General features: G+C 37.0%; 2 protein-coding genes across 5 annotated transcripts; both read right to left on the bottom strand.

Annotated features, from left to right (window-relative positions):
- Positions 1–7,655: 7,655 nt before the first annotated feature.
- Positions 7,656–12,212, bottom strand: LOC113730520 (ACT domain-containing protein ACR9-like). Of its 2 annotated transcripts, XM_027255234.2 has the most exons (6): positions 11,752–12,212; positions 10,777–10,995; positions 10,586–10,691; positions 9,784–10,135; positions 8,975–9,259; positions 7,656–8,791 (listed from the first exon to the last, which is right to left on the bottom strand). In XM_027255234.2, the coding sequence occupies exons 1-6, from the start codon at positions 11,906–11,908 to the stop codon at positions 8,645–8,647; spliced, it is 1,266 nt and encodes a 421-aa protein (XP_027111035.2). In that variant the 5' UTR covers positions 11,909–12,212; the 3' UTR covers positions 7,656–8,644. The 2 variants fall into 2 exon arrangements, with proteins under 2 accessions (XP_027111035.2, XP_071934622.1); XM_072078521.1 differs by lacking the exon at positions 8,975–9,259 and having other exon boundaries at positions 11,752–12,167.
- A 2,740-nt stretch (positions 12,213–14,952) lies between these two features.
- Positions 14,953–24,416, bottom strand: LOC113730519 (methionine--tRNA ligase, chloroplastic/mitochondrial-like). Of its 3 annotated transcripts, XM_027255233.2 has the most exons (12): positions 23,754–24,410; positions 23,162–23,305; positions 22,915–23,064; positions 21,673–21,840; positions 20,022–20,146; positions 19,578–19,671; positions 18,665–18,763; positions 18,109–18,289; positions 17,885–18,000; positions 16,338–16,493; positions 15,701–15,829; positions 14,953–15,572 (listed from the first exon to the last, which is right to left on the bottom strand). In XM_027255233.2, the coding sequence occupies exons 1-12, from the start codon at positions 24,114–24,116 to the stop codon at positions 15,402–15,404; spliced, it is 1,896 nt and encodes a 631-aa protein (XP_027111034.2). In that variant the 5' UTR covers positions 24,117–24,410; the 3' UTR covers positions 14,953–15,401. The 3 variants fall into 3 exon arrangements, 1 of the variants encoding a protein (XP_027111034.2); XR_011840137.1 differs by having other exon boundaries at positions 15,460–15,572; positions 15,701–16,493; positions 17,889–18,000; positions 23,754–24,416; XR_011840136.1 differs by lacking the exon at positions 14,953–15,572 and having other exon boundaries at positions 15,776–15,829; positions 17,889–18,000; positions 23,754–24,415.
- Between the last annotated feature and the right edge of the window lie 167 nt (positions 24,417–24,583).

Below are 24,583 nucleotides of genomic sequence, written 5' to 3'. Positions count from 1 at the left end.
CTGGCCAAAAGCTGGTTCTGATGATATTGGTGAGTGGCCGCTGCCTAGCACTCCTAGTGGTAGGGATGTGAATAATGGTGGAGAGAGGTTGAAGCTTGATTTATCTAATATACAGAGGAACTCAGATAGAAATGGTGGACTCGTTAAAAGAGAAAAGATAGTTTTCTTTGATAAGGAGTGTTCAAAGGTGGCTGACCATGTTTATCTTGGTGGGGATGCAGTTGCCAGGGATAGGGATATATTAAAGCAACACGGGATAACTCATATTCTTAATGACTAATTGCATCTGTAACTTTTCACATATTCACATATTATATATGAGGGTATTTTTGGTATTTCATATTATTACCGGCTTCTCAGCCGGTTAGCAGGTAAAATCTTAAGAAGTCCAAAGCACAGGGGGGTTAAGTGGGTGTTTCTAAATAATGAGGAAGTTTCGTGTCAATTTCCTTAACCACAGGGGAGTTTTATGTATTTCACCCTTTAAATTATGAGCCAATTTGGTCCTATTGCTCGTTTTTGCTCATTTCTCCGGCTAAAAATAGCACGCCCTCTCACTTGGTCATATTTTTAGGGGTAAAACCGGAAAACACATTTCATTACCGGTTGAAGGTAAAAGGATAGGGACCACCAGCAAAATACACATTTCACCTTTGGCCCTAAAATTACAGTTTGAAGAAACCCTAATTGCATCCCCAAATTAACAAGCATAACTTGGAAATGTACTACCGATGATGACGACGACAAACCTGTAAGGTGTGATTGAGAAAAGATTGAAGGTTTGGCCAGAAAATCATGAAGAAAATCTTCAAAAAGATGCAGAATTTCTCGGGAAAATGGGACTTCACAAAGGGTTATGGTAAGTTTTTTTTTTTTTACCAATGTGGTTAGCAATTGTTGACGAATCTTGCTTAGGACTGTATTTTATGTTAATTAATTGAAGATTGTTCGTTATTTTACTTAGTTTTGCTGTGGTCCCCAATTTTTATTTAGTTTTGTTGTGGTCCCTATTTTTATTATGAAAGGCTCCACTTTTCTGTCATGGTCCAAAGTAATTGTCGTTTTAATGGCTGACAGGGTCCAATGAGATGCATTTTTCTATTCGTATACACTTTGGAGGTGAACTTAGAGATACAGGAAATAGAGACTATGTAGGGGGTTTGGTTGACATAGTCGATGGCTGTAATCCAGAAAAATGGTCTCTGTGTAAGTTGGATGAAGTAGCTAATAAACTTGGATTTGAGCCTTATACAGTGGGTTACTACTACCTGATTCCTGGTAGGAATATGGCAGATGGATTAGTGTATATGTTGCAAGAGGATGATGCTGCTGAATTGGCTAAATTAGGGAGTATGTATGGGTTAGTTGATGTGTTCTTCATTCATCGAAGAACATATAATTTGCCTCATTTTGCTGTTGATGAAGAAGGAAGAAGGCATGATAGTAACAGAAATAATGAAGAATCTGTACGTGTGGCCACACCAGAGAGTGTTCAAGAAGAATCTGTACATGTGGCCACACCAACACCAGCTACTGATGGTGGTTTTCAAGACTCTAACATGGATGGAGGAACTCCTTCACGTACTGGTAAGAGGATGAAACAGATTGCGAAGAAGAGAACTTCACCTGCAAAAAGATTGAAAATGCAGCAGAGGAGAAAGGATGTTGGCCATCAAGATGTTACTGCTCAGAGTGGTGTTAGTGGCATGAGTGGATCACACCAAAGTGCATCTCATGCTGCTGAACATGAGAGTGGAGGAACTACAAAAAGTCATGCTGTTGATGATGAAACTCCTGATGCTGCTAAATATGCGACTGCTGAGGCTGTAGAAACTGATGTAGGTGAACATGCAACTGATGGAGCTACAGAAATTTATGGTAATGAAAATGAAAGACATGGCAAAAGCAGACAAGGAAAAAGAGCACGAACTAAGTCAAGGAAGACATCAAATAGAAAGGCTGAAGGTAAAAAGTCATTCAAAAAAAATAAGGAGCAGATCATAGAGGATATTGTCTCAAGTGATCCTGAGAGTTTGTATGATAGCGAATATGCTATAAGTGATGAGGAAGAGCTAATGAAATCTATTAGTGAAATACCTCCAGATTGGGCTAATGTTGCTAAACAGTTCAAGACAGCAAAAAAAGGTAAAGAAAAGGTACAAGAAACTGCTGTTAATGAAGAAGATAATGAGTGCAGCATGGAGGAGTCAGATAATTCATCACATGATGGGCTGCACAGCAATGAGAGTTCTGAAGATGAAGGAGGGAGTAAGGATGTGAACAAAAAGAAGTTTAGAGTATTCAATCCTGCAACAGAGATGGATGACCCAAAGTTTGAACTTGGGTTGTTATTTAAGTGTAAGACTGACTTTATCAATGCTGCAAAATCACATGGAGTGAAGTATGGAAGAAAAATCAGGTTTAAGAAAAATGATTCAAACAGATGCAAAGCCATATGTAGAGGCAAGAGATGCATGTGGAACATATATTGCTCAGTTAGGAGTGATAAAGTGACATTCCAAATCAAAAGCATGCTGCTGACTCACACTTGTGGTAGGACAACCTATCATGGCCTGGCAAGTGTGACATATTTGGCCAACAAGTATTTGGAGGACATTAGGCTGAACCCAAATTTTAATGTAGGTGATTTTATGATAAAGATCCACAAGGACTTGGGAGTTAGTATTACACCTAATGTGGGGTATAAAGTAAGGGCAAAAGCTAAAGAGATGATACATGGTGATGTCATGTCCCAGTACAGCAAACTTTGGAGCTACTGTGAAGAACTTCAAAAGGCAAATCCTGACTCTAATGTGTTCATGACTACAACTGAGAATAATGAAGGTGATGATGAGTTTCAGAGATTCTATGTGTGTCTAGATGGTTGTAAAAGAGGGTTCTTGCAGGGTTGTAGATATGTTGTAGGTCTTGATGGATGTCACTTAAGAGGCAGTCACAAGGGAGTTCTTCTCACAGCCATTGGTATTGATCCAAATGATCAACTATTTCCGATAGTATATGCTGTAGTTGAGACTGAAAATAAGAACTCTTGGAAATGGTTTGTAGAAGAGCTAAAGAGTGACCTTGAAATTATTGATGAAAGCATTTGGACATTTATAACCGACAAGCAAAAGGTAATATATAACTAATTTTATCAGCCTTGTTGTTATGATAATACTTAGTGACAGTAATATAGGTTTGATTTTTTATTTCATTTATACAGGGGCTAGTTCAAGCTATTCAAGAGGTACTGCCAGGGGTTGAGCATCGCATGTGTGTACGGCACATGTATAATAATTTCAAAAAACAACATCCAGGCCTAGCTCTCAAGGAAAGGATATGGGTTGCAGCACGAGCTTCTTATAGGGACAGATTTGCTGGATGTATGGAGTCACTAAAAGAGGTTGATGAAGGTGCTTACAATTGGTTGGTAAGTCATACTTATCCAAAGGAGTGGACAAGATCACATTTTAGAACAAGTGTAAAATGTGATATTTTGTTGAATAATCTGTGTGAAAGTTTTAACTCCACAATCCTTGATGCTAGGCAGAAACCAATTCTTGACATGTTGGAGACCATTAGATTTTACTTAATGGTTAGGATAGAAAAAAAGAGGGAATGGATAAAGAAATACACTGGGGAGATATGTCCTAAAATTCTGAAAAAGTTGGAGAAAAATAAGCTTGCTGCAAATGACTGCATTCCTAGCCACTCCAAGGACTGGAAATTTGAAGTTAGGTGCATGTATGGTGATAGGTATACTGTGGACCTTATTAGTAAATGTTGTAGTTGTAGAAAGTGGGATCTTAATGGCATTCCTTGTGCACATGCCATTGCTGCAATTTGTGACACTGGAGAGGAACCCGAGAAGTTTGTACATAATTGCTACTCCAAAGAAGCTTACATGAGGGCATATGAACCCATGATAAGTCCAATGAATGCTGAGCACATGTGGAAAAATTCTGACATGCCGCCCGTGCTACCTCCTGTGAACATAAAACTTCCTGGTAGACCACGAAAGGCTAGACGAAGGGAGCCAGATGAACCAACATCAGGTAAAAAGCAAAATAAGCAGCAGCAAAAGCTGTCTAGAACTGGGCAGATGGTGTATAAGTGTCGAAAATGTAACAAGACTGGCCACAATAGTAGGAAGTGTCCAAGCCAGACACAAAATGCCTCTGCTAAGACTGATTCACATGGATTTGTTACACCTACACCTCCAGTTCCTAAGTCAAATACTCAGATGTCTGAGGATCTCATGGCAGATGCACCATTGGGAAGTCAACAATCTACATCAAACCATTCTACTGCTGCAAATACTCCAGTGAGTATCATAAACATCTTTTGCTTGTCAAATACTCATACTTTACCTTTATGTTATCTAACAAGCCTTCGTTAAAATTGTCAAGATGGAGAATATTGGGAAGTACAAGTGTTCTATCTGCCACAAATATGGTCACACCAAAGGCAGGTGCACTTCCACTGTTGCAGAGCTTTCTCGAGAGCAGGCACATGAATCTTCAAAGATCAGTGAAAAGCAAAAGAAAAATTGAAGTGCTGGTGGCTTGTTTAAGCATCTTTTGGTGGCTTTAGTTACAACTTTTATGTTGTATTTTGCTTTTGGGATATTATAGTTCCTGTATTACGACTTGAGCTAAGACTTTAGCACTGCTGTAAAGAGCACCTTGGCTGTTAGTTTTTGGCACTTCTGTAAAAAGCATCTTGGCTTCTTATCTTTTGTGGAACTGAGTTTGGCCAAGTTTCTTTTCCCTCTATTAAGTATTTTGGACGGGTATAATTCTGTTCTTGGCTAGTCTAAAGCAAGTAAATAATTTCTGTGTGCATAATTTCTGTATTGCTGCCAAAATGGGGTCCTTAAGAAGTTGATAGTACATTTTTCTTTGTTGTTAGGACTGGACCAGCAGCAGAAACGATCAATAACCATGTAGTCATGAGCAACAAATTACGAAAGAAATCTCTAAACAGAGTTATACACAGAATTACATTTGCAATGCACAGTAGAAAATGGAGCAAAAGGCACCTTAATTATCTAAGGGATTGATTCTCAGTCTTGACCACAAATTTCCAGTTTTTTTACATCCATTCTTATCAATTATTGATGTTTAAATTTGAGTGTATCTGCAGCTTATTGTCTTCAAATTCAATGTTAAGAGACATGGCCATTCATCATCTTCACTTTTACATTAGCAAATTTCCCTTTCCGACAATCAATTGACCAAAAAGCAGCTTTGCATTCATAATTGTTAATGGTACAAACATGAGCCTTTCCTATTACACAATAATTACCAAAAGTGCTGCTATTACTATTACACAACCATTAACAAAAGTGCAGCAGGTACAACAAAGCCTCCTCATATTTTGGATGCTGCTACATGCTCTCGGATTCACATCCTCCGATAAAGCCAGACAGAATTAAACAACATGTTAGACCCACCAATAACTATCTTCCAATTTTTGTTTAATTCCAGCTTATTAACAACAGCAAAGTGCACATCCAAGAGGCAATCAAAGCAGCCCAAAGCAATTTCTCTCTTCGGATTCTCTGTTCTTGATCAGCTTGTAGCCGGTTGATTGATCTTAATAGACCAGGTATTATTGACACAGATCTACTACACATTGGCGGGTCATACCACTTGAAGTAGCCACAAGCACGAGTTACCTAAAATGCACGAAGAACATCAGATATCAAGACCAAATTTTAACCCCACATCCCAAACCCAAACTGACCTGAAATTTCAAGAAAACTTACTCCATAATTTGGACAACCATAGAATCTTCTCCCCGGATTTGCAGGTTTCCAAGAAGTCACAATGATGGGTTCCTTTCCACAAAGACATCGCACGTTTGGATCCATTTTACTCTTCAAAGGTCAGCTTCTTCTTCCCAATTTCTTGCTACTGTATTTTCCCTCTTCAATTTCAATGGGTTAGTGAGGTGATTAGATGAAGGAAAGATGGCTTCTTTCAACCGGTAATGAAATGTGTTTTCCGGTTTTGCCCCTAAAAATATGACCACGTGAGGGGGGCGTGCTATTTTTAGCCGGAGAAATGAGCAAAAACGAGCAATAGGACCAAATTGGCTCATAATTTAAATGTTAAGGATCATTTTGGCTGATTTTATATGTTATGGACTAAAAAAGTGTTTTTGGCAAATGTTAGGGACCAATTTGGCAAATTTCCCTTTTTCTTAAGTAACTTTCTTCGGTATTTTTAAGGCAAGGAAAGGAAAGGAATTCCTTGTTTTTCCTTCTTCTTTTTTCTTAAGTAACTATCTTCATTATTTTTCAGGCAACGAATCTTCTGTCTCACATTCTGTGCCACTCTTTATTTCATTTTTTATTATGTTACTATTTCTCCTTCATAAACATCATATTTTAGTTCTTTTTTAATTAAAATCCAATAACTATTAACTGAGTAATACACAAAATTTAACAAACTCACAAAATCAAAATGCATATTTTTATGAATTTTTTGTTGTATTTTTAAATTTTCTATTATATATTAAAATTTTAAATTATTGTATTTATTTTTCTCAAAAAATAAAATTCATAAAAAAATGAGATTTTTATGAATTTTTTGCTGTATTTTTAAATTTTCTATTATATATTATTTTTTTAAAGTTATTGTATTTATGTTTTACTAAGTTAATAGTCATTGAATCTTAAAAAAACTAAAAAAGAACTAAAAAATAATATTTATGAAAGAGAAAAAATAATATAATAAAAAATGAGACAGAGAATAGCACAAAGTGTAAAACAGGAGATCCATTGCAGTGGGAAAAGGACCTTCATTTTTCCTTTCTTTGAAGAGGAAAAGGAACGTATAGAAAGGGTAGGAAGGGGTCTATATTATTTGTTTGACATTTAATTGTCATCCAAAAATGGGTGAAAAAAAAGAGTTAAATTAAATGAAATAATTTAAAATTTTTAAATATATGTTATTCCATTTCTTTTCTATTAATTAAGACTTGAACTTTTCCTTTCCTGAATCTAAATAAAACACTGGTGTCTGTTTATTTATTTTTCCTTTCATACGTAGTCCAAACAAAATTAAAGGGAACCTGCCTTTTTTTCTTTTTAACTATCCTTTCCTTTCCATTCATGTCATTTCCCTTCAATCACCCAATCCAAAGGCTCCACCTTTTCCCCCTAAACCCCTCAAAAATAAAATAGAGCACAAGGAAGCCGGAAAATGGCAATTTGGCACGCGTCCAGCCCACCGGTGGCAATGACAAGGAAATTGATTTTTTTTTGGCCCACAGACGGCTTGACAAGTATCTTCTGTAAAATATGCAGTCTTGTAGCGTTGGTCGAGATGTTACTCGCCTTTCAAAAACTTCCTTGTCCTTCAAAGAAAAAAACTTCCTTGGGCCAATTAAAATAATTAAGACTCGACCAAGTCGTTACTCCATATTCCCAACTGTGAAATCCTCCTATTTCCCTCTTAGCTCTTTTCCGTGTGAGAGAATCTCCCTTGTTTAAGATCCAATCAATTGCTTACTTAGAACTGCTTAAAAAAACTCGTCCACTCTTATTAGTTTGGTCACACTCTAGTCTTTCTCCCTCATGGCTCATGAGAGGCACTTACCTGGATTCATCCCAAGAAAAAGAGGCTTAAAACAAAAAAGGAAAGAGAGAAAGAAAATAGGACTGCCTATCTCCATGAGTAAAAATGAAAGTTGTTTTCTGACGTGCACGGCTGGCTGAGCCTCGGTAAAACCATTGCTGACCTGGCCGGAGCTTTTATATGTTCTTCCGGGCACAACAGATTTCTAAAATGAGGCCACTATACGAGACTACTTATGCCTGTTCAAACTTTAGGGCCAATTCGTCTTCACAGTTGTGTGACAGGCCGAACTTGGCCAATTTCTCAGCACCTTTAGTCCCTCTCTGAGTTTACATGTTGATAATTGCAATTCCAGACTTCAAGATCTTGCAGGTACACTTCTGTAGTTAGATATGCAGGCAAAATTGAACACCATTTCTGCTGGGACTTCTTTGCATCATACGTCCATGGGAAGTTTTGAGGTCACCATTAGATGCCCCGAGTGGTGACTAAGCAACCAGGCGATTGCCCTCTCATCCTCTAATTCATTTTTCCTAAGCAACATTTAAAACAATGTCGAACCTATTGCAGGGTGATACACACAGAATTTACTCCTACATCAGTATATGCCCACTTTCATCATCGTTTCTTTTCTCCTTGAATACTTCCTACTAGGGGGCTCAAAGCCATGACACCTTATTATCATTCTCCTCTTTACTCTTTTTTTTTTTTTTTGGGTCTTGGCAAGTAATTCCACTCTTCATTTTACAACGCTCACAAATTATATCAAGTAATTGAGCATACTAAAAAGAACCAAATAAAGCCAACGGTAAATTTTTTGCTAAGCTACACGAAGGATCGAAGGATTACAAGAAGAACATGAGCAGAAGGTGAGAAGCTTGATGTATTTCATTTGTTGAAACCTTTGTTGCCGAGCCATACAGTTTGCAACAGCAAGCCTTCTCAACTCAAGTGGAGCAGAAATGCTCTTATATTGCCTTCAGAAACCTGATGCCTTATGAATACATCACCCTGAGACAAAGTGCTAGTTCTCAATGAGTGAGGTATTAATTGAAAATTCACCAACCCATCAGAGTTCCTTTAACCCTCTCAACAATCTCACTTCGAGCTTGCTGGCTAGCTAATGGGAATCCTCGGCTTTCTTCCAAGAGAAATCTATACACTTCCCACTGGCGATCTGATGTTGAATGCCTATCAATCTCAGCCTGCAAATGAATCAAAAGGATAAGTAATTTGAATAGGTATAATTTAAGGACTTCTCGCTCTTCTCTAAATGCACAAAAGTAAGTTCATTCACATAGAGAGAGAGAGGCTGGGGGAAGGCCAGTGAGCTGGAAGAGCAAAAGAAACCAAGATCGTGTAATTGTTTAAAGTATGTGTTTTCATACCGAAAATATACAGATCCCAAGTGTTTTTAGGGCAAATGTAACATCATAAAAAACACGTGGCCTTCCCTTTCCAGATAACTCAACAGGATTAGCAACCAAGAGTTCTGTATCAGGGCCACGGCTAGTAATGGTGACTCTCAGCGGATGAAGCATCTCTTCCTTTAGGTGAGAACATAAAGCAACTTGACTTTCATCACCTACAATCTTTTTCCCATCTCTTTTCTGGATAAACAGGTCCATGTTCCGATATCCTTTAGCAGTAGGAGAAATTCTTCCATAAGCAATCTAGAAGAAAACAGCAAAAATTGGCATTGCAACATTTCCCACAAAGTTACAAAGAAAATCAAGGAATGCCAATTTAGAAGAAATTTAGAAGAAATATGGAGGAATTCTTCCATAAGCAATCTAGAAGAAAACAGCAAAAATTGGCATTGCAACATTTCCCACACAGTATTTCAGTCCATGTCAACTCAAGTGAGAAGCTCTAGATTCAAATGATTGCTTGTAAATATGGAGGACCTAACATCAAGCCTGACCCCCTTATCCAAGAAAGATCCTTTAAACAATTGTCCAATACTAAACTATATAAACTGGCCTATCCTGGATAATGCACAGAAAACTCAATACAGTGCAGAAGCAACTAACATTAAATTCTTGATAATCCAGTCAATAAATTTACGACTCAAGGTCCTTAAAGCACAAGCACTTCCAGAGGGAAAAAAAGGGTGCTGTTTTTCCAATTTTAGTACAAGATAACAGTTCCAGTTAGTTATAAACAATACACCCAAAGAAGTTTTGCAATGGCATACCTGAATATCTAGATCCTTGAACGTCCTCAAAATGTCATAGATGAGGCCCTTTTGATCAGTGCATTGTATTTGGAGCAATGTATGGGCTGGGCTCAACACATTATCCACGGTGATCGTAGCTTTGTTAACCCTTGCCACTTTAGAAGTGACAACCTGTGAACAAGCATCTTTGTGGGACAACTTGCAACTGAATAAGTCTTCAGCAACTTCCGGTGACAAAGAGGAGAAGTCCTGCTGACCAACATATTCAGGCCCAGCTAGCTCAAGTTCACAGCTGATACAATAGTCGCCTAAAACAAGGCCAAGATGTTTGCAAGTTTTGTTCCGTCTTTCTTGAGTGTGTAACAAGTCCCTGATGTCATAGATGATAAAGTAAGACAAAGGATAGATGATGCAGGAGACCCAAAAATTGTCAATTGTGTATCCTTCAAAGTGGCCAACAGTGACTAACGATCTTATGACACAAAAACTGAGCAACATTAGGCAGCATCATAAGGGATTTGTTCACTAGTCCCAACACAATCAAAATTTTTAGGAGAAGTCTGGGGAGGGGTTCAAGAAAGTTCCAGATTAACTATCGCAACGCAATGAGAAACAACAAAATCATCAAGCACTACACAAAATGACAAGAAATAGGTGATTGAAAGCTCAAGAACAACATCATGAGTCACATCAATAGTTCACAATAAAAATAAATATCCATAGTTCCAATAATAGAGAAAGTAAGAAAAAGTACAAGATGATGACAGATGCATCAAAAAAGCTTCTTTGCAATTATTAAAGAGTCAGGCTTATGACTCACATGCCATCCGTGATGAAGAAAAGGTCTAACACTTTGCCATCTGGAGTTGTCATCACTTTGACTTTTTGAATGCTTAGTTCGAGCTCACAAAGGAGCTTTGTTACATCTGAAGAAAAAACCCACAGAATCTTGTCAAAAAATAAAAAATACACAGGAAAAATGGGAAGAAGGAAGTGGGGTCCTAACTTTACCATGTAAGAGTCCTTTCCTATCCAAGCAAAAAACCTTCAGCAAGTAGACTTGAGGGGGAGGGGAACAACTAGATTGTTGATTGAAGTAGGACAAAATCAAACATGATGGGCAAGCAGAGAGAAGCCGGCTTTTCAAGCTCTCCCAATCAATCTTCAAAGAGCTTGGACGTGGAACAACCCACAACACGATGTAACACCATTTTCCATCAGTAGAGAAATCTGTAATAGAAACACAAAAACATAGTGTTATATGCAACATCTTGTGTACACGAAAAAGGCATATAACTCCAACCTTTTATCAACGTGTTCAAGAATTAGAGAAACTGCATAAATTAACATAGCACAAAAATTGCGAATGATTCTGTTAATTGAAGAGACATACGATTAAAAAAAAAAAAAGACAAACACCATGTGGCTCCTTCAAGAAACTGTTATTCATATGTAAAATCATCTGGAGCCTCTACCATCAAATAATAAATGCCTTCAGAAGGACGTAACGATTAGCCCAAAAACTTCTCTGTTTCCTTAACCATTCCTAGTTTACTGATTATGAGAAACAACAAAAAGGATTCACAATGGAGCATCAACCTGAGGAGCAGCTTAACTATCTACCAACAAAATAACAAGAAAAGAAATCTCTGATCATGAGAACAAGGTATAATACTCAAACCAAAAGATATGCTTGTCTGCAAATCTCTATGCCCATGCCCTGTTTATCATCTATCGTTAATGTTTTATATGGAATCTGGAAACCAACCATTTGGTTTGGAAAGAAGCTAACAGCACTATATGCACATGCATGTCAGCTCCATCATCAACAATTCTGACAAACTATTGCAAGTTGTCAAGCTCAACACACATGAATAAAATCAGAAATCCATCCTGTGCAAAGAGATTTGTAAACCACAACTGCCAAGATTGGAATTGCATGAAGAATGCAATCTAAAATTGAAAATGGTTAGTATAATCACAAACCTCCACGGGTGACATAGAGTCCAAATTCGAGAATAATGCGAGTGAGATCACACCCGAGTCCGGCCTTATCAGGGCAGTTCACCTTGACAACGCTCGGTTCACCGGAATTCTTCCCATGCTCGATCAAGACGATATCGTCCCAAGAAGGAATCCCCATTATTATCTTCCTGGACCCGTACAACTAATAATAAAGGGCTAGGAAATCTCGCTCTTATCAATTAATCTACAGTCATAATTGTTGTACTTGCTGCAGTACTAGAAAGGTCGAATTTAAGGAAAAGAACAACTCTGGTTGAAAATTGAAATCTCTTGTATTTATTTCTATGAGAAAATAAGAATCAGAAAAAAGGAGGAAGTTAGTTTTGTTTGTTTCCAGAAAGGCCGGAAAGAGAAGCTGTGCTGTGTTTTATACTTTATTAAGAGAGCCGCCGCGGGGGGGGGGGGGGGAGCTAGTTAATGTTGGAGGGATGTGTCGAGCAGGGCTGGCGGGATGTGGCGTGGGGTCACAGGCCATGCCTGATCCACGTCAGCTTTGGTCATTCACCAGCCAAATTACCACGTGTTTTTCGTAATTCTCTGATTTTCTTTTTTTTTTCTCGGGTTTGTCGGGTCCCTTTTAGGAATCCTGAAAAATCCCAAGGATCCAAGGATAGCGACAATTGAACCAATCAAATGTCGGAGTGTTGGAAAGAGAGAGAGTTGATGTGACTTATAAAACGACAGCATTGTTGTCACTGTTCATGTGATGCCTAGCCATCTCAAGCCCTTTTTTTTTTTCCTTTTAAAAAAAATACATCTTCCTGGCTTTGCTCGTCATAATTAAACTTTTCGTCCTCTAAAAATGATTTTAAAATTTAAGCTTCTTTTCATTTTTGTCTCTAATAGATGGATATTGAACAGGCGTTAAAATATATTCAAGTACAATATAAATAATTAATGAAAATAAACCATAATATTAAGTTATATTAATGAAAATATTGAAAGTATATAATTAATGAGGAAATGTAAATAATATTAAATAATAAAAGTATATAAATGAAATGAAAAGTAATAATTATAATATATATACATGATATGTCATTATTATCTACCTTGTATATAAGAAAAAAGGGCGGTTTAGTTCTTTGCCTCTCTTGTTGCCACTTAGCTTCCTAATAATTTGACAAGTTGCATAACTCTAATATTTTTCTTGCACATGGTTTTTCTTGCCTCTTGCATATCGCTTTTTTTTTTTCTGCTCTTTCTTCATGCCAAACCGAGCAAGTCTGACTCCTTTATTCTCCTTCTGAGCCCAATGAATTTTTTTAACCTTAATTATTTGATTAAGTGAGTGTACTGTCTAATTCATCACCATTGGATTAGTTTTAATATACTAATACTACATTACAACCTTTGGATCAATTTTCATTCTGTTCTAATTGTCTACATATTATATAAGAAGACATGAGAATTTAATGTAGCACTCCCATTTCTTGACACATGACATAACTTTCCTTCGAGATATCTATGATTTTTCTCCCATTTTTTATCTCCCTACTTCTATCTTGATGGATCAAGACAAAAGATGTACCATACAGGATAAAACAAAAGATTTCAATTGCAAGTCATTTTGCATAACTACAAGAACTTGTATTGTTTTTATATATTGTCTAATTTATGACTATAGAATCAAGCTTTATAGATTAATGAAAAACTTTTAATCCTTGGATATTGATTAATTATGTTTGATTAGTAGCTAACCAACTATTACATTTAAACAGCTCCTTTATGTAATCAATTAAAGTATCTTTTTCTATTTCTTTATAAATTGTTTCTAAAAGTTGCACAGAAAAATCAGATTTCTTCCTTCCCAATTGTATTCAACTGTGCACCTGTTTCATTGCTTGCCTTCATTAACTTCAAGATCAGTTATGGATTTAATAGATGCTATGTTTATTGACTCCTTGATTTAGAAGAGCTAACTTCATAGATGGAATTTCTTCTGACAGCCGAAATACCTCTAGTAATTATAATATAAAACAATAAAAGAGGGGAGCACTTGATGGTTGTTGCCTGTTGGGCAGCCTGCACCGTAAATGTGTAAAACATCAGCATCCAACAGCGAATGATTGGAGCAGAAGTGCAGAACACTCTCCGATTGCTGACTGCCCCACATTAATTATCACAGCAACAAAACAAATATTAGACGGCGAAGCTATTGGTGTAGACAAAATAAAAAATTCAGAATTATCATGTCAAGTTGCATTTTCTTTGGCGGATATCATTCCATTGAAGATAAACTAAAACTCTCTCCTGTTTTCTGGTTTATTTTTAATTTAATCTTGTCGCAGATAAGAACTTCATTTCTTTCGGGACGTTGGATTAAAGTATGCACCTCAAAATATGTATATGAAAATGTTGGATTTCTGTGAATTACAATTGAGTGCTAATATTTTGTTCAGTATCTTTCAAGAAACAGTAGTAGTGTCCAATACACACTGTCAAAAGAATTTTTGGTTTATGCCCTGCAAAACAAGCGAACCACTAGTTTGCTTTGATGTGATATACAAAACTTGCTCAAGTTGAAAATAGTTCATCAGCAAGCTTACTTGGACGATCAAAACAAGCGCACTAATAAAATTGATCAAGCTGAGCCAATGAACCCTTTGTACTGGTAAAACCTTTTCATAAAGTCAAAGACCTGATCAGTTCTTTTGCATAAGCAGCCATTAATATAAAGCAAATGGATCCAGTTCCCCATTGAGAAGCCAGCCATGGCTCCTCGTACCCAACACAAGTCAATATTGATCCCCAGCAGAACGAAGCCTAGCATTAGAAGGAAGCCATAATCACCATGAGACTAATAAGCCAGAGGCAAAGTACTTAGGGATGCTTGGTTTAGGGACGAATATAAGATACACTTCAACATAAAGTAGAGGGAAAATGTTTCTAGCATCAACACTAAGCTACTCATTCCATTGTCAGTGGAAAGGGCAATCTCCTAGGCGATTAACAAATATTTCATTTCATAAATTACTTTGCCTAAAATGCAATATATGTACCACGCTAACACTGAGAGAGTATTGCTTCGGGACCTTTGGCAATAAAGAACACTTGCCAACATGTGTTAAAGAAAAGAAATTCTAGTTTCTTTTTTTTTTGTGTGTGGATATTATGAAATAAAACGCAAAGCAAAAAGAAAAAGAACTAAAAGAGTAAATGTAAACAAAGTAAAGATATTTCTTTTTCAGGAGAATGATAGCTGGATCATCGTCATCTAAGTTATTGATGGATCACAATTGGAAGTTCAGTAGCATTATGCCAGAAGGGCCAAAAACAATATAAGGCCTTTGAGGTAACTACCTTCACATTTGCAATATGAGACTTTTATGTCGCTTTATCAAGAAGAATGGCAATCGACTCTCCTGCAAGCGAATTATGATATCAGAGCTACGCATGTCAAACACCAGAACCAGCAATGCAGCAAGCACACCAAAATGGAGAAAAGTCTCCACAGAGTTTTCAATCAACTGTTCCAAATCCATTCAGTAGCTCTTCTGTTTCCTCACCGAATGAATGAGCTACTTCCAACCTCTTCAAAAGGTTTTCATCCAACTCCTCTGGATCATTGGAAAGGACTTCATCAATTACCTGCGCTGGAACCAAAACTTTCACACTTCAATAGGGCTCTTATTTTGATTTATATTTTCCTTTTCTTTACTCCCCTGCTTTACTGTTTCGCCTCCATTACCATCTTCTATTTGGTTCTCAATCCTGGAAAAGACAGGTTTCGGCTGTGCCATAACCTGTCCAGCCTTAAGCCCACCCCACTTGGCATCACTCTGCAAGATGCTAGAACAAGTCATGTGCAGCAAGGATGCAGCAAAATTTTGTGATGTATGTGCACATGTGGATATGGCAGTGCATATCTTGGTGAGTGTGCATTTGAAATAGAGAGAGAGAAAGAGACCCAGGTGATGGTGTCGAATTGGTCCTCTGTGTAGCCCAGCTGGTTGAATATTCTCAAACATAAGCTTGGTGTAACAGGGGACAAAACTATGGCTATGATCCTCATTGCTTCCAGCACAATTACAAGTTCCTATCCACAACTTAGAAACAAACACTTAGCACCAATAACAATGACAGCAAAATCAAGAAATTATTGTGCACACTTGCAAGGTCCATCATAACTGCAAGAGAACTATCTTTAAAAGCAAAAAAACAAAACCTTAGCTCAAATAACCATCAAATTGAAATCACCAGAAATCATAAATGTCCATGTAGTCCCTATGCTACTGTACTCTTTAAAGCAACAAATGGGTAACCCCATAGAATGACACAAAGAACAGGTAGACCTAAGGTGCACAATGAAGGCAATTTTTAATGCCAGTGAAGTGATTTTTTGGTGAATTTCGGGAGTCGTACCAAAAGGAACTTACTTGCACTTCTACCGCACATATAAAAACTGGACATGCAGTGTAGACCCGATGTTACGATGCATTGCATAACATATAAACATGAGTTATTTCATAATGATGTCTGTTAAAAACTATAACAAATTCCATACAAGCTATTCCTCATGAAAGCAAATGGCCAAGGAAAGGAACCTTCGCTGCAGTTTCAGAAGCAGCACCTCCTTGCTTAAAAAGAGACCAAGGCGCCTGTTGATTCATGTACAAGTTCCCAGCATTACCAATCTCCAGCACAGCTTCGCAAGCTGACGAGAGAGCAAGGGTTTCATAATGAGTTTTCGCCTTCGTGACCTAGGAACAAAATCAAGCAAACAACACTGTGAATAAATTCATAATAAAGCAAAAGTGCAGAGAGAGATAGAGAGAGAGAGAGAGACAACACATGAGGAATCTCTCAGTCCAGGAGAAGAGTCCAGGGAAAATTGAGGATAGCTAGGACAAGGAAGAGAGGGATGGGCCTAATCTGTGAACCCTCACATGGTTGAAAAGTGTGCCATCTATCTAAGAGGGAAGCTGCTAGAATTCTAAACATTAACTAATCTTCCTTGTACAACCATTACACTGCTGGAACTCTAACCAACTAATCTACCTCATGCAACTAGTACGGATTCCCCACTCCACTGGCAGTCTCCAATTCTCCTGAGATTGAGGAATCCTATCCCAAGATGACACAGTATCCTGAATAGTAGTTATAATGTTCTTTTGATGGTGAATGGCTAAATATGGAGATCTAATTTACTTGAACAAAAAGTCTTACTGTCCAAAGGGAATTTGCTATAAATTTGACTTCTGCTATGTATTTTCTTCCTTCATTATGGCCTCCTCTGGCCAACACTTTTGTCTTTTCCAACAAGTAATTAACAGTCAACTCTATATGCCTTCAAAATAACATGTAATAAAACATTCCCAACAGATGTTTAAACTTCAAATTAGATTTTTTCATTCTTGGCATTTTCTTTAGTCTGACAAATTTGCCAAGAGTTTGCATGGGTAGCAATTACTTGATTTTGTCTTAACAAAAATGGCTGACTAAATGGTATATATTCACAAACTAAGCATGAGGCTAACAGCTGCAGAATGACTGTTTAATATTGGAGCTCTGCAGTTTACATGAAAGGGGGAAAATTTTCTGGTTCAGACCATGCAGAATAAAAGCTGTAAAAAATTGAACTGCATACGCAACAATCCTAATCAGGAATCACAAGAAAACAACATTTGCTTTATGGAATATGCCTACATGTGAAGATCATTTAAATGATCAAAAGTTACTTTTCAAACTATAAGAAGTGAAAGATATCACCCTTTTTGGATAAATAGCAGAGAAAAAACATGTAACTCAAGGATCAGTGGTAACTTCAAGAAGAAGTTGACAGATACAGAAGAGCCTATCCATATGAAAAGGTTTTGGCACAACTATGTACATAGAAGCTCATTATTAACCTTAGCCCTAAAAGTCTATGCATGTGGTAACTAGTATCTTACAATGATTGTAGTACTACACCAAATGATTTTGATTTACACACGTATACATATTGTGGAGTTAAATAAACTAAAACAAAGCACTGTAGAATCTCCCCCACTAATTCTCTGTATATTATAAGACAAAAGATATCTGCAAAAGCAATAACGACTATCACATGCCAGACTTTTTACAGATAGAATACGTAATATGCATAGTTTACCAACATCTCCACTGCATCTTTGAATGTATTTCCCTCAGCAGCAATGGCTGAATCAACAGCCAAAGTTGATTGACAATTTTTCTTCAGAAGCCCAAGTGTTCGGTTCAGAAGATTCCCTTGCAGAAGTGACTAAAAGGTCAGCCTTGAAAAAACCAATTACCAGAGCCTAAAGAGGAATGCATGATGGACCCAAACAATGCCAAATTTTAGGAATTGGAAATTACCAATTGTGTTAGCAAGATGTGCATTGACAGTATTAATGAAACGGCTCTCAGAGTAATCCCCATCACTACCAAATTCAACCTCCTTGAGGAAAAAGTACCTGACAGCATCAGGTCCAAATCTTTGCACCAAATCAGTTGGTTCTAGTGTATTTCCCAGTGACTTGCCCATCTTGTTGCCATCCTAAGATTGTTAAAATGAAAAACATTGCTGCAGGAATCGAAGTATATAAATCATATAAATAGTGAAATCACATCACTTATCATTCAATTCTTCTTCTCAGTTCAAAATACATAGTTTTTTTTGGAGGAATACTAACCTTTACTACGTGGAATTCTAAAACCAAGGTATTGTAGTAATGATCCATGGAAGGTTTTAAAAGCAGGAATAGCTAATTATGAACCATAACTGAAGAGTTAATTTCTGAACGTCTAACACAATCATGGTCCTTGATATATAACAAGTCCAAAAAGAATTGAATAAAACTACCGTACAGAATTCTAGGAAAACATTCCATTAAGACAAAGAAGAATACAAATATTATTCAGGATTAAGTACCTTTGTCAAAAACCCATGGCCAAATACCATCTTAGGAAGTTGGAGTCCAGCTGACATGAGCATAGCTGGCCAATAAACTGCATGAAACCGTAATATATCCTGCATGGAAATGTCAGAAATTGATTCATCTATTTGTTAAAATAAGAAATATTGAACACATTAAATCATAAAATTCAATCAGATGGGCAAGATTGCAATGAGGACCAAGCAGATTATTTGATGCTGCTATTGCTATATGCTGAAGGTGATAATTAATAAAACATAAGAAGTTGGAGGAGACAAGCGGGAATGAATGTTAAAAAGCTACACCACGTGTTATTATCCCAAGCCAAGCAGAACAATGGTTTTCCCATCAATAGGATGTACATGGTTTGATTTTGACAGACTAAACCACATGCTACTTACAGGCTGCCTCCTAAAATGGGTAATACAGACATCTCTCGTGAACACATTAAAGAAACAAGAACAGAAAATATAGAAACAATTTATCGCATTAACAGTGAAGACAAAAAAAGGTAAAAAGTAACAGAAATATGCAGTTGTAGATCAGAAAATTCTTAATAAGTGCAAATAAAACATTAAAAGGTAAAGAATGATGTTTCTGTAATCAAGAGACTTTGTAAACGCTTGCTCAGCATGATACTATTATAAGACTCACTTGCTTTTCACTGGAGAAGTTAAATGCTATAAAATAAGTGGAATGAAGTTCTTCATATCAGATGAACACCATAAGAACCTAACATACAGAGCAGTTGTCCTTTTCATGTTCTTGTAGCTGCAATAGATTTTGGAGCCAAGAAGGAAGGAGTATAATATATCATGTACATCTTATCTCATCTCTATATCTCTGAGGTAAGCATAAAAAGAGAAGCTTCACAGCCTTAATCATAAAGTAAGCAAAAAGAGACCATACCTTGCCAATTAAGTGCAGAGATGTGGGCCAGCCTGATGAGATTGCAGTCTGTAAGTTTGGCTGCTCCCCATCATTCAATAAAGCAGAAATATAACTGCTCAAGATAAATAAAAGAAAGAGAAGGAAGTATAAGCAGAATAACCAAAAGAAGTATTGGAGGAACCTCTAAAGAGGGGCTACTCCACCTTGAACCAGGAAGAAAAAGCATGAAAAAAGGGAAATTAAAAAAAAAAAAAACTTGAAAGTGAGATTGCTACAATACTGAAACAAATCGAAAGAGTAAGAAAGAAAATGAACTGAACAAAATTAAGTTTGAGGAAGCTTGTCAAGCAATTCCATGCTAAAAGATGAAGCAATGCAAAACCAAACAGTCAGATTAATGGAGAAGGCATTTAAACTCAAGTCAAGAACTACCGGTTTTGAAGAATGAATTAAGTAACTCACCCTACTAAAGCATCAAACCAAACATATATAGTTTGCTTGGCATCATTAGGGACCTCTATACCCCAATCTACTGATGCACGGGAAATGGAAAAATCTCGCAACCCACTTGTAATCCAGCTTTGTACCTAAATAGAGTTCTACGTCAGAAATAAAAAATGAAAATGAGCTTGATAAAGGAACAGATAACACCCACTAGTCATAATGTACTCTGAAGCAGGACTTTAGTAATGCTTAATGAAGAACATCTTTAGTGGGAGATAAAAATTAATAAAAAAAAAATGCATATGGAGCCAGGTAAAAATATATAGGCATGAGTGCAATCATCATTTCAATGAAGTCATCCCTTTAAGTTTTATGAGTAGAAATTTGAATGAATACTCTTAATTGGAAGGATAGTGTTTAGTTCAATCTACTCCAGCAATGACATTACAACATAAGGTTTATCGTGCACCAGGGTTGCTTTTCTTAAGCAAAAGGAGAATCCAGCACTATACTAAAAAAGGGTATTCCCTCTATCAGAAGGTATACAATACAAACTGAAGTTTGGACAGAAGCTATGCATGTAGGAATAGTCTGCCCACTCCAAGAGAACATACAAAACAAAACCAGTGCTTCAAGCTCGCTGGAGGTTTAAGGTGTTGAGAAGCTCCCGTATTTCTATCATTCCAGATTACCAAAACACTGCAAGTCCTGCACATTCCTAAGGTCTTCCATTTCCTCTATATTTACGTGCCTTCTCCAACAAAACATAACATCTGAAACCCTTCTTGGTATGACCCAATGACATCCTAACATATTTAAAACCATTACCCCGCATTTACATGACAGTCCAAACTGTAAGTTTATTTAAAACCATTCCTGTATATTCACCAGATCTCCCATACGCTGTTTGGTTTGTAAGTTTATTGCATTACCGCTACCGCGAGGACAAGAATGCTGCTTCCTTTGGAGCCTTTTCCCCAAATAGCATACTGAGGAAATCTTCTTTCCAGTCATCCTCGTAGCATGTTGTAGTAGGATCTGCAGTGATTATTCTCTCCAATTCCATGAATCCTCTCCACTTTCACAAGGTTTCAACTGTATAATCTATTTCAATCATGGAACTGAATGTTTTGCATAATTTGAGTATATTACGGAGCTCAAGGTCAGTTTACTACAATTTCCAAAGTAGTTTAGACTCAAGAATAGAAGACTAAATTAGAAGTTTTGGTGTCCCTTCCTACTGACCACTTCCATTTGCCTCAAACTGTTGCATACGAGGAATAGGTCTAAGAGATAGTAACCAAATTGAAACAATCTAATCAGAACCCATGTATACATTCTTCGGATTCTAATTATTTTTCCATTAAAATTCAAAGGTGGTAAATGCAATGAAGTTCACATTAATAATAAAAATTAAAAACTCAGAACTTAAAATCAAGCTACAAAAATAAAATGAAGCATAAGTTGAATTACAGATAGATGCATAAAACTTTTTAACATATGAAAAGTGTATATGTCATGTGCAAGCCAGCATCAGGTTCTCCCAGCTCAATCAATTATTCAATTCACAGCTCCACAACTATATCAGATGATACATATTAGTCAAACAAATAGTACGTGCAAAAAAGATCATCAAAAATCCAGGAGCAATAAGATTGTGCTGTCATACCTCATTCAAGCGAAAAGAAGGCTGCACAAATTCTGGATTCTCACTTAGCATCTTTCCTAGGAATCCTTCATACTTTGACAGGGCAAAGAAGTAATTGTCTTCTTTTTTGGCAACACATGGTTTTAGGTGGATGGGACAACAGTTGTTGTCCAGCAATTCCTTTTCCTCCTGAAATTTAACAGAGCAAAAATTTACCGAACCAGATGCAAAAGAAACAATACCACCATAGCTCACTGCTTATAGCATATGGTAAACACTATAAACTAAGGCTAAAGAGCACACAGCAGAAGACCATTCAGTTTTTCTGTAACAGAATGTTTTGGATATCCTTAATACATCATGAACTTGCTAAGTTATCTGCAGCTCATTTTCCTTCACCAGGAAACACTGCTGATGATTAGTTTCTACTTAAAGTGTACATGCATAAGGCAAAACATCCCATGTACTGCCACAGTCGGTGAAACACAAAGGAGCTTATAACATCTCAAACAAAATAAAGACAAACGAATAAGTAATGCTAGCTAGGCACTCTCTCTCCCTCTACCAAAAGCAAAAGGTGGAGCACCCCTTTTATAAAGCCTTCTCAACCCCTTTTATATTGCTTTCCTAATTTATCGAGGGACAAGAAAGGTCCCACTAGTACCTATCCTAGATTCTAAATTGATTTATTTTTTATTTTATTCTAAATTGATGGTTCTCACTGCACTGAAAATATAAAATTATAAATTAACCGTTTGCAAACACATGATTTCTGGTAATTATTCCCCTTTTACCTCCCAAATAATGTTCGCCCCTGCTGGTCTCTCCAGGATAATCTCTCTGAAACTTGTTCTACTAAAGCCATAAGTACAATGTCTAAATTCAATGCGAGGAACAACAAACTCTCATTCATCAGAGAAAGTGATATGAACAACAAGAGAACAAAGTAATGAACTATCCCAAAATATAAATTCACGGGTTTCAAATACTTGAACAGACAGTTTATGAACTTATCCAAACATTTTACTGTTTACATCTCCACTCCCAAGGTTAAGCATTTCTATTCATGGAGGGATCCAGAGAAAGAATAAGTTTTTACAAGTTTCCTGCATAGTTATATAGCATGCGCTCTTTTTAACAAGCAGAAATTGTGTGCACTTCATGTCTGGTAAATCAGGCAACTCAGGCTCAAGTGATGCATATAACAAAGATAATGAAACAACCCAAAAGCAAAATAAATAAAATTTAAATATGAGGTATGACCTTGTACTCTTCACAATTTACACAATACAGTCCCTCGTAATCCGCCCGATAAATGTCACCATTTGCTAAGACCTTAGAGTAGAATTCCTTCACAATTGCTTCATGCTTAGGATCAGTGGTCCGGATGAACTTATCATAAGCAATGCCTAACTGCAATCCGAGTAAAAAGGATTGAAATAAGAACAAAGTCTCGTTCTAGTTAGATGCTTCAGAATTAAGAAAGTCATATAGAAGCATCTAAGTATACATCTCTCCAGAGTGTCCTGTAAGCCTGTGATACGACATTGCAGTGTTCAGCAGGGCTACAACCACAGGCAGCCGCAGCAGTAGCAATCTTTTCCCCATGCTCATCTGTGCCAGTAATGAATACAACCTTATTCCCAAGAAGCCTCTGCACTTAGAATTATGAACAAGGATTAAAATTTACATTCCTTAATCAGCCTATATTCTAAGGTGGCTCCCTTCTATTATTAGCACAAGAATAACTCAACTAAAACTTTTGCATGCAAAGGCAGGAAGATGTGAGATTAAATGGCAAAAATGCACCTTGGTAGAGAAAATTAATGAAACATTAGCATCATTTACCCCAAGAGAAAATTAATGAAACTTTAGCATCAATTACCCTAAGAAGTTATCTGATTTTCAAACGAAGATACCATCCATTGTTGCTTTGACTGTACCCTTATCTTTCTAAGGTTCCATCTCAAACTTTTAGTGTCTTTGGACAATTATTGAAGAGAAAACTAACCCCTATCCAAGTAATATTTTGAATTAAATAAACAATTCTACGCTCCAAATAAGGGGAGAAAAAAAATATGGAAAGGACAAAGAGATGGAACCTGAAAACGAGCAATGGCGTCAGCAGCAACGGTAGTATAGGCGCTGCCCATGTGAGGCGGGGCATTCACATAATAAAGCGGAGTTGTGATGACAAAAGGCTCAGCATTTTGCCTGCCACTACTGGGACTAGTATTAGAATCCATAGTGCTGCCTCTGCTGGTACTGCAAGTACAGTAAAGATTTCGTCTTGAAGAAGACCACGACATTCTCTTCCCGAAAAGGGACCTATTTGTGAAACGGGTCCTATTTGTGAAACGGGTCTTCTTTAAACTTACGGAATTGCACAAAGAAGAAGACGATGAAGTTGAGAATGATAGCAACCACAGCCTATTTTGTATGGGATTTTGAACTCTAGAAGTCATTTTTCTGTATTTTTCCACTTTCTGCCGAAGCTTTTATCTATAGCTACTAGTTATTGAAAAAAACTGAACAGATACATGTTGTTGAGTGAATTTTTTAATTAAGCAGGGATGTGCGGTAGTCACCAATTCGCCACCTCAAAACTCGAACGTTGTGAAGAAGGCTCGTAGCCGGAGGTTTTGGGAGGATAAAGGCAAGTTTGAGGCTTTAAGAAGTCTCGGGGGCAAGAAACAGGGGAACAGGAGGAGCAATAATTTTATGTGCTCAAGACTAGGATAAGGTGAGCGCCAGAAAGGCCAAGCGGAATGGCATGCGACGAGTCTTGTAGTATTCCAGATTGTATTTTCAATTCGTATAGCTGGATTACTACTTTGTTCTGAAACAGATAAGAGCCTTCATATTTTTTTACTGTTGAATACAGTGAAGGAAAAAAATGCAATCGATTCTTTCGTCAATTTGATTGCCTTTT

Source organism: Coffea arabica, chromosome 2e, assembly GCF_036785885.1.
Source record: "Coffea arabica cultivar ET-39 chromosome 2e, Coffea Arabica ET-39 HiFi, whole genome shotgun sequence".
In the NCBI taxonomy this organism is placed as follows: Eukaryota; Viridiplantae; Streptophyta; class Magnoliopsida; order Gentianales; family Rubiaceae; genus Coffea; species Coffea arabica.
This window is presented reverse-complemented; position numbering and strand designations above follow the sequence as displayed.

Bases quoted from the DNA above. Each gene is read 5' to 3' on its own strand.
- LOC113730520 (XM_027255234.2), bottom strand. From the start codon at position 11,908: ATGGGGATTCCTTCTTGGGACGATATCGTCTTGATCGAGCATGGGAAG. The intron at 10,692-10,776 runs GTAAAGTTAGGA...TTTTTTCTTCAG, and splicing joins TAGGAAAGGACTCTTACATG to ATGTAACAAAGCTCCTTTGT. The intron at 8,792-8,974 runs GTATGAAAACAC...ATTCATTTGCAG, and splicing joins TTGGGATCTGTATATTTTCG to GCTGAGATTGATAGGCATTC.
- LOC113730519 (XM_027255233.2), bottom strand. From the start codon at position 24,116: ATGACTTCTAGAGTTCAAAATCCCATACAAAATAGGCTGTGGTTGCTA. The intron at 20,147-21,672 runs GTATGACAGCAC...AACTCTATTTAG, and splicing joins CTTCTTTTCGCTTGAATGAG to GTACAAAGCTGGATTACAAG. The intron at 18,290-18,664 runs GTACTTAATCCT...TAACAATCTTAG, and splicing joins GCCATGGGTTTTTGACAAAG to GATGGCAACAAGATGGGCAA.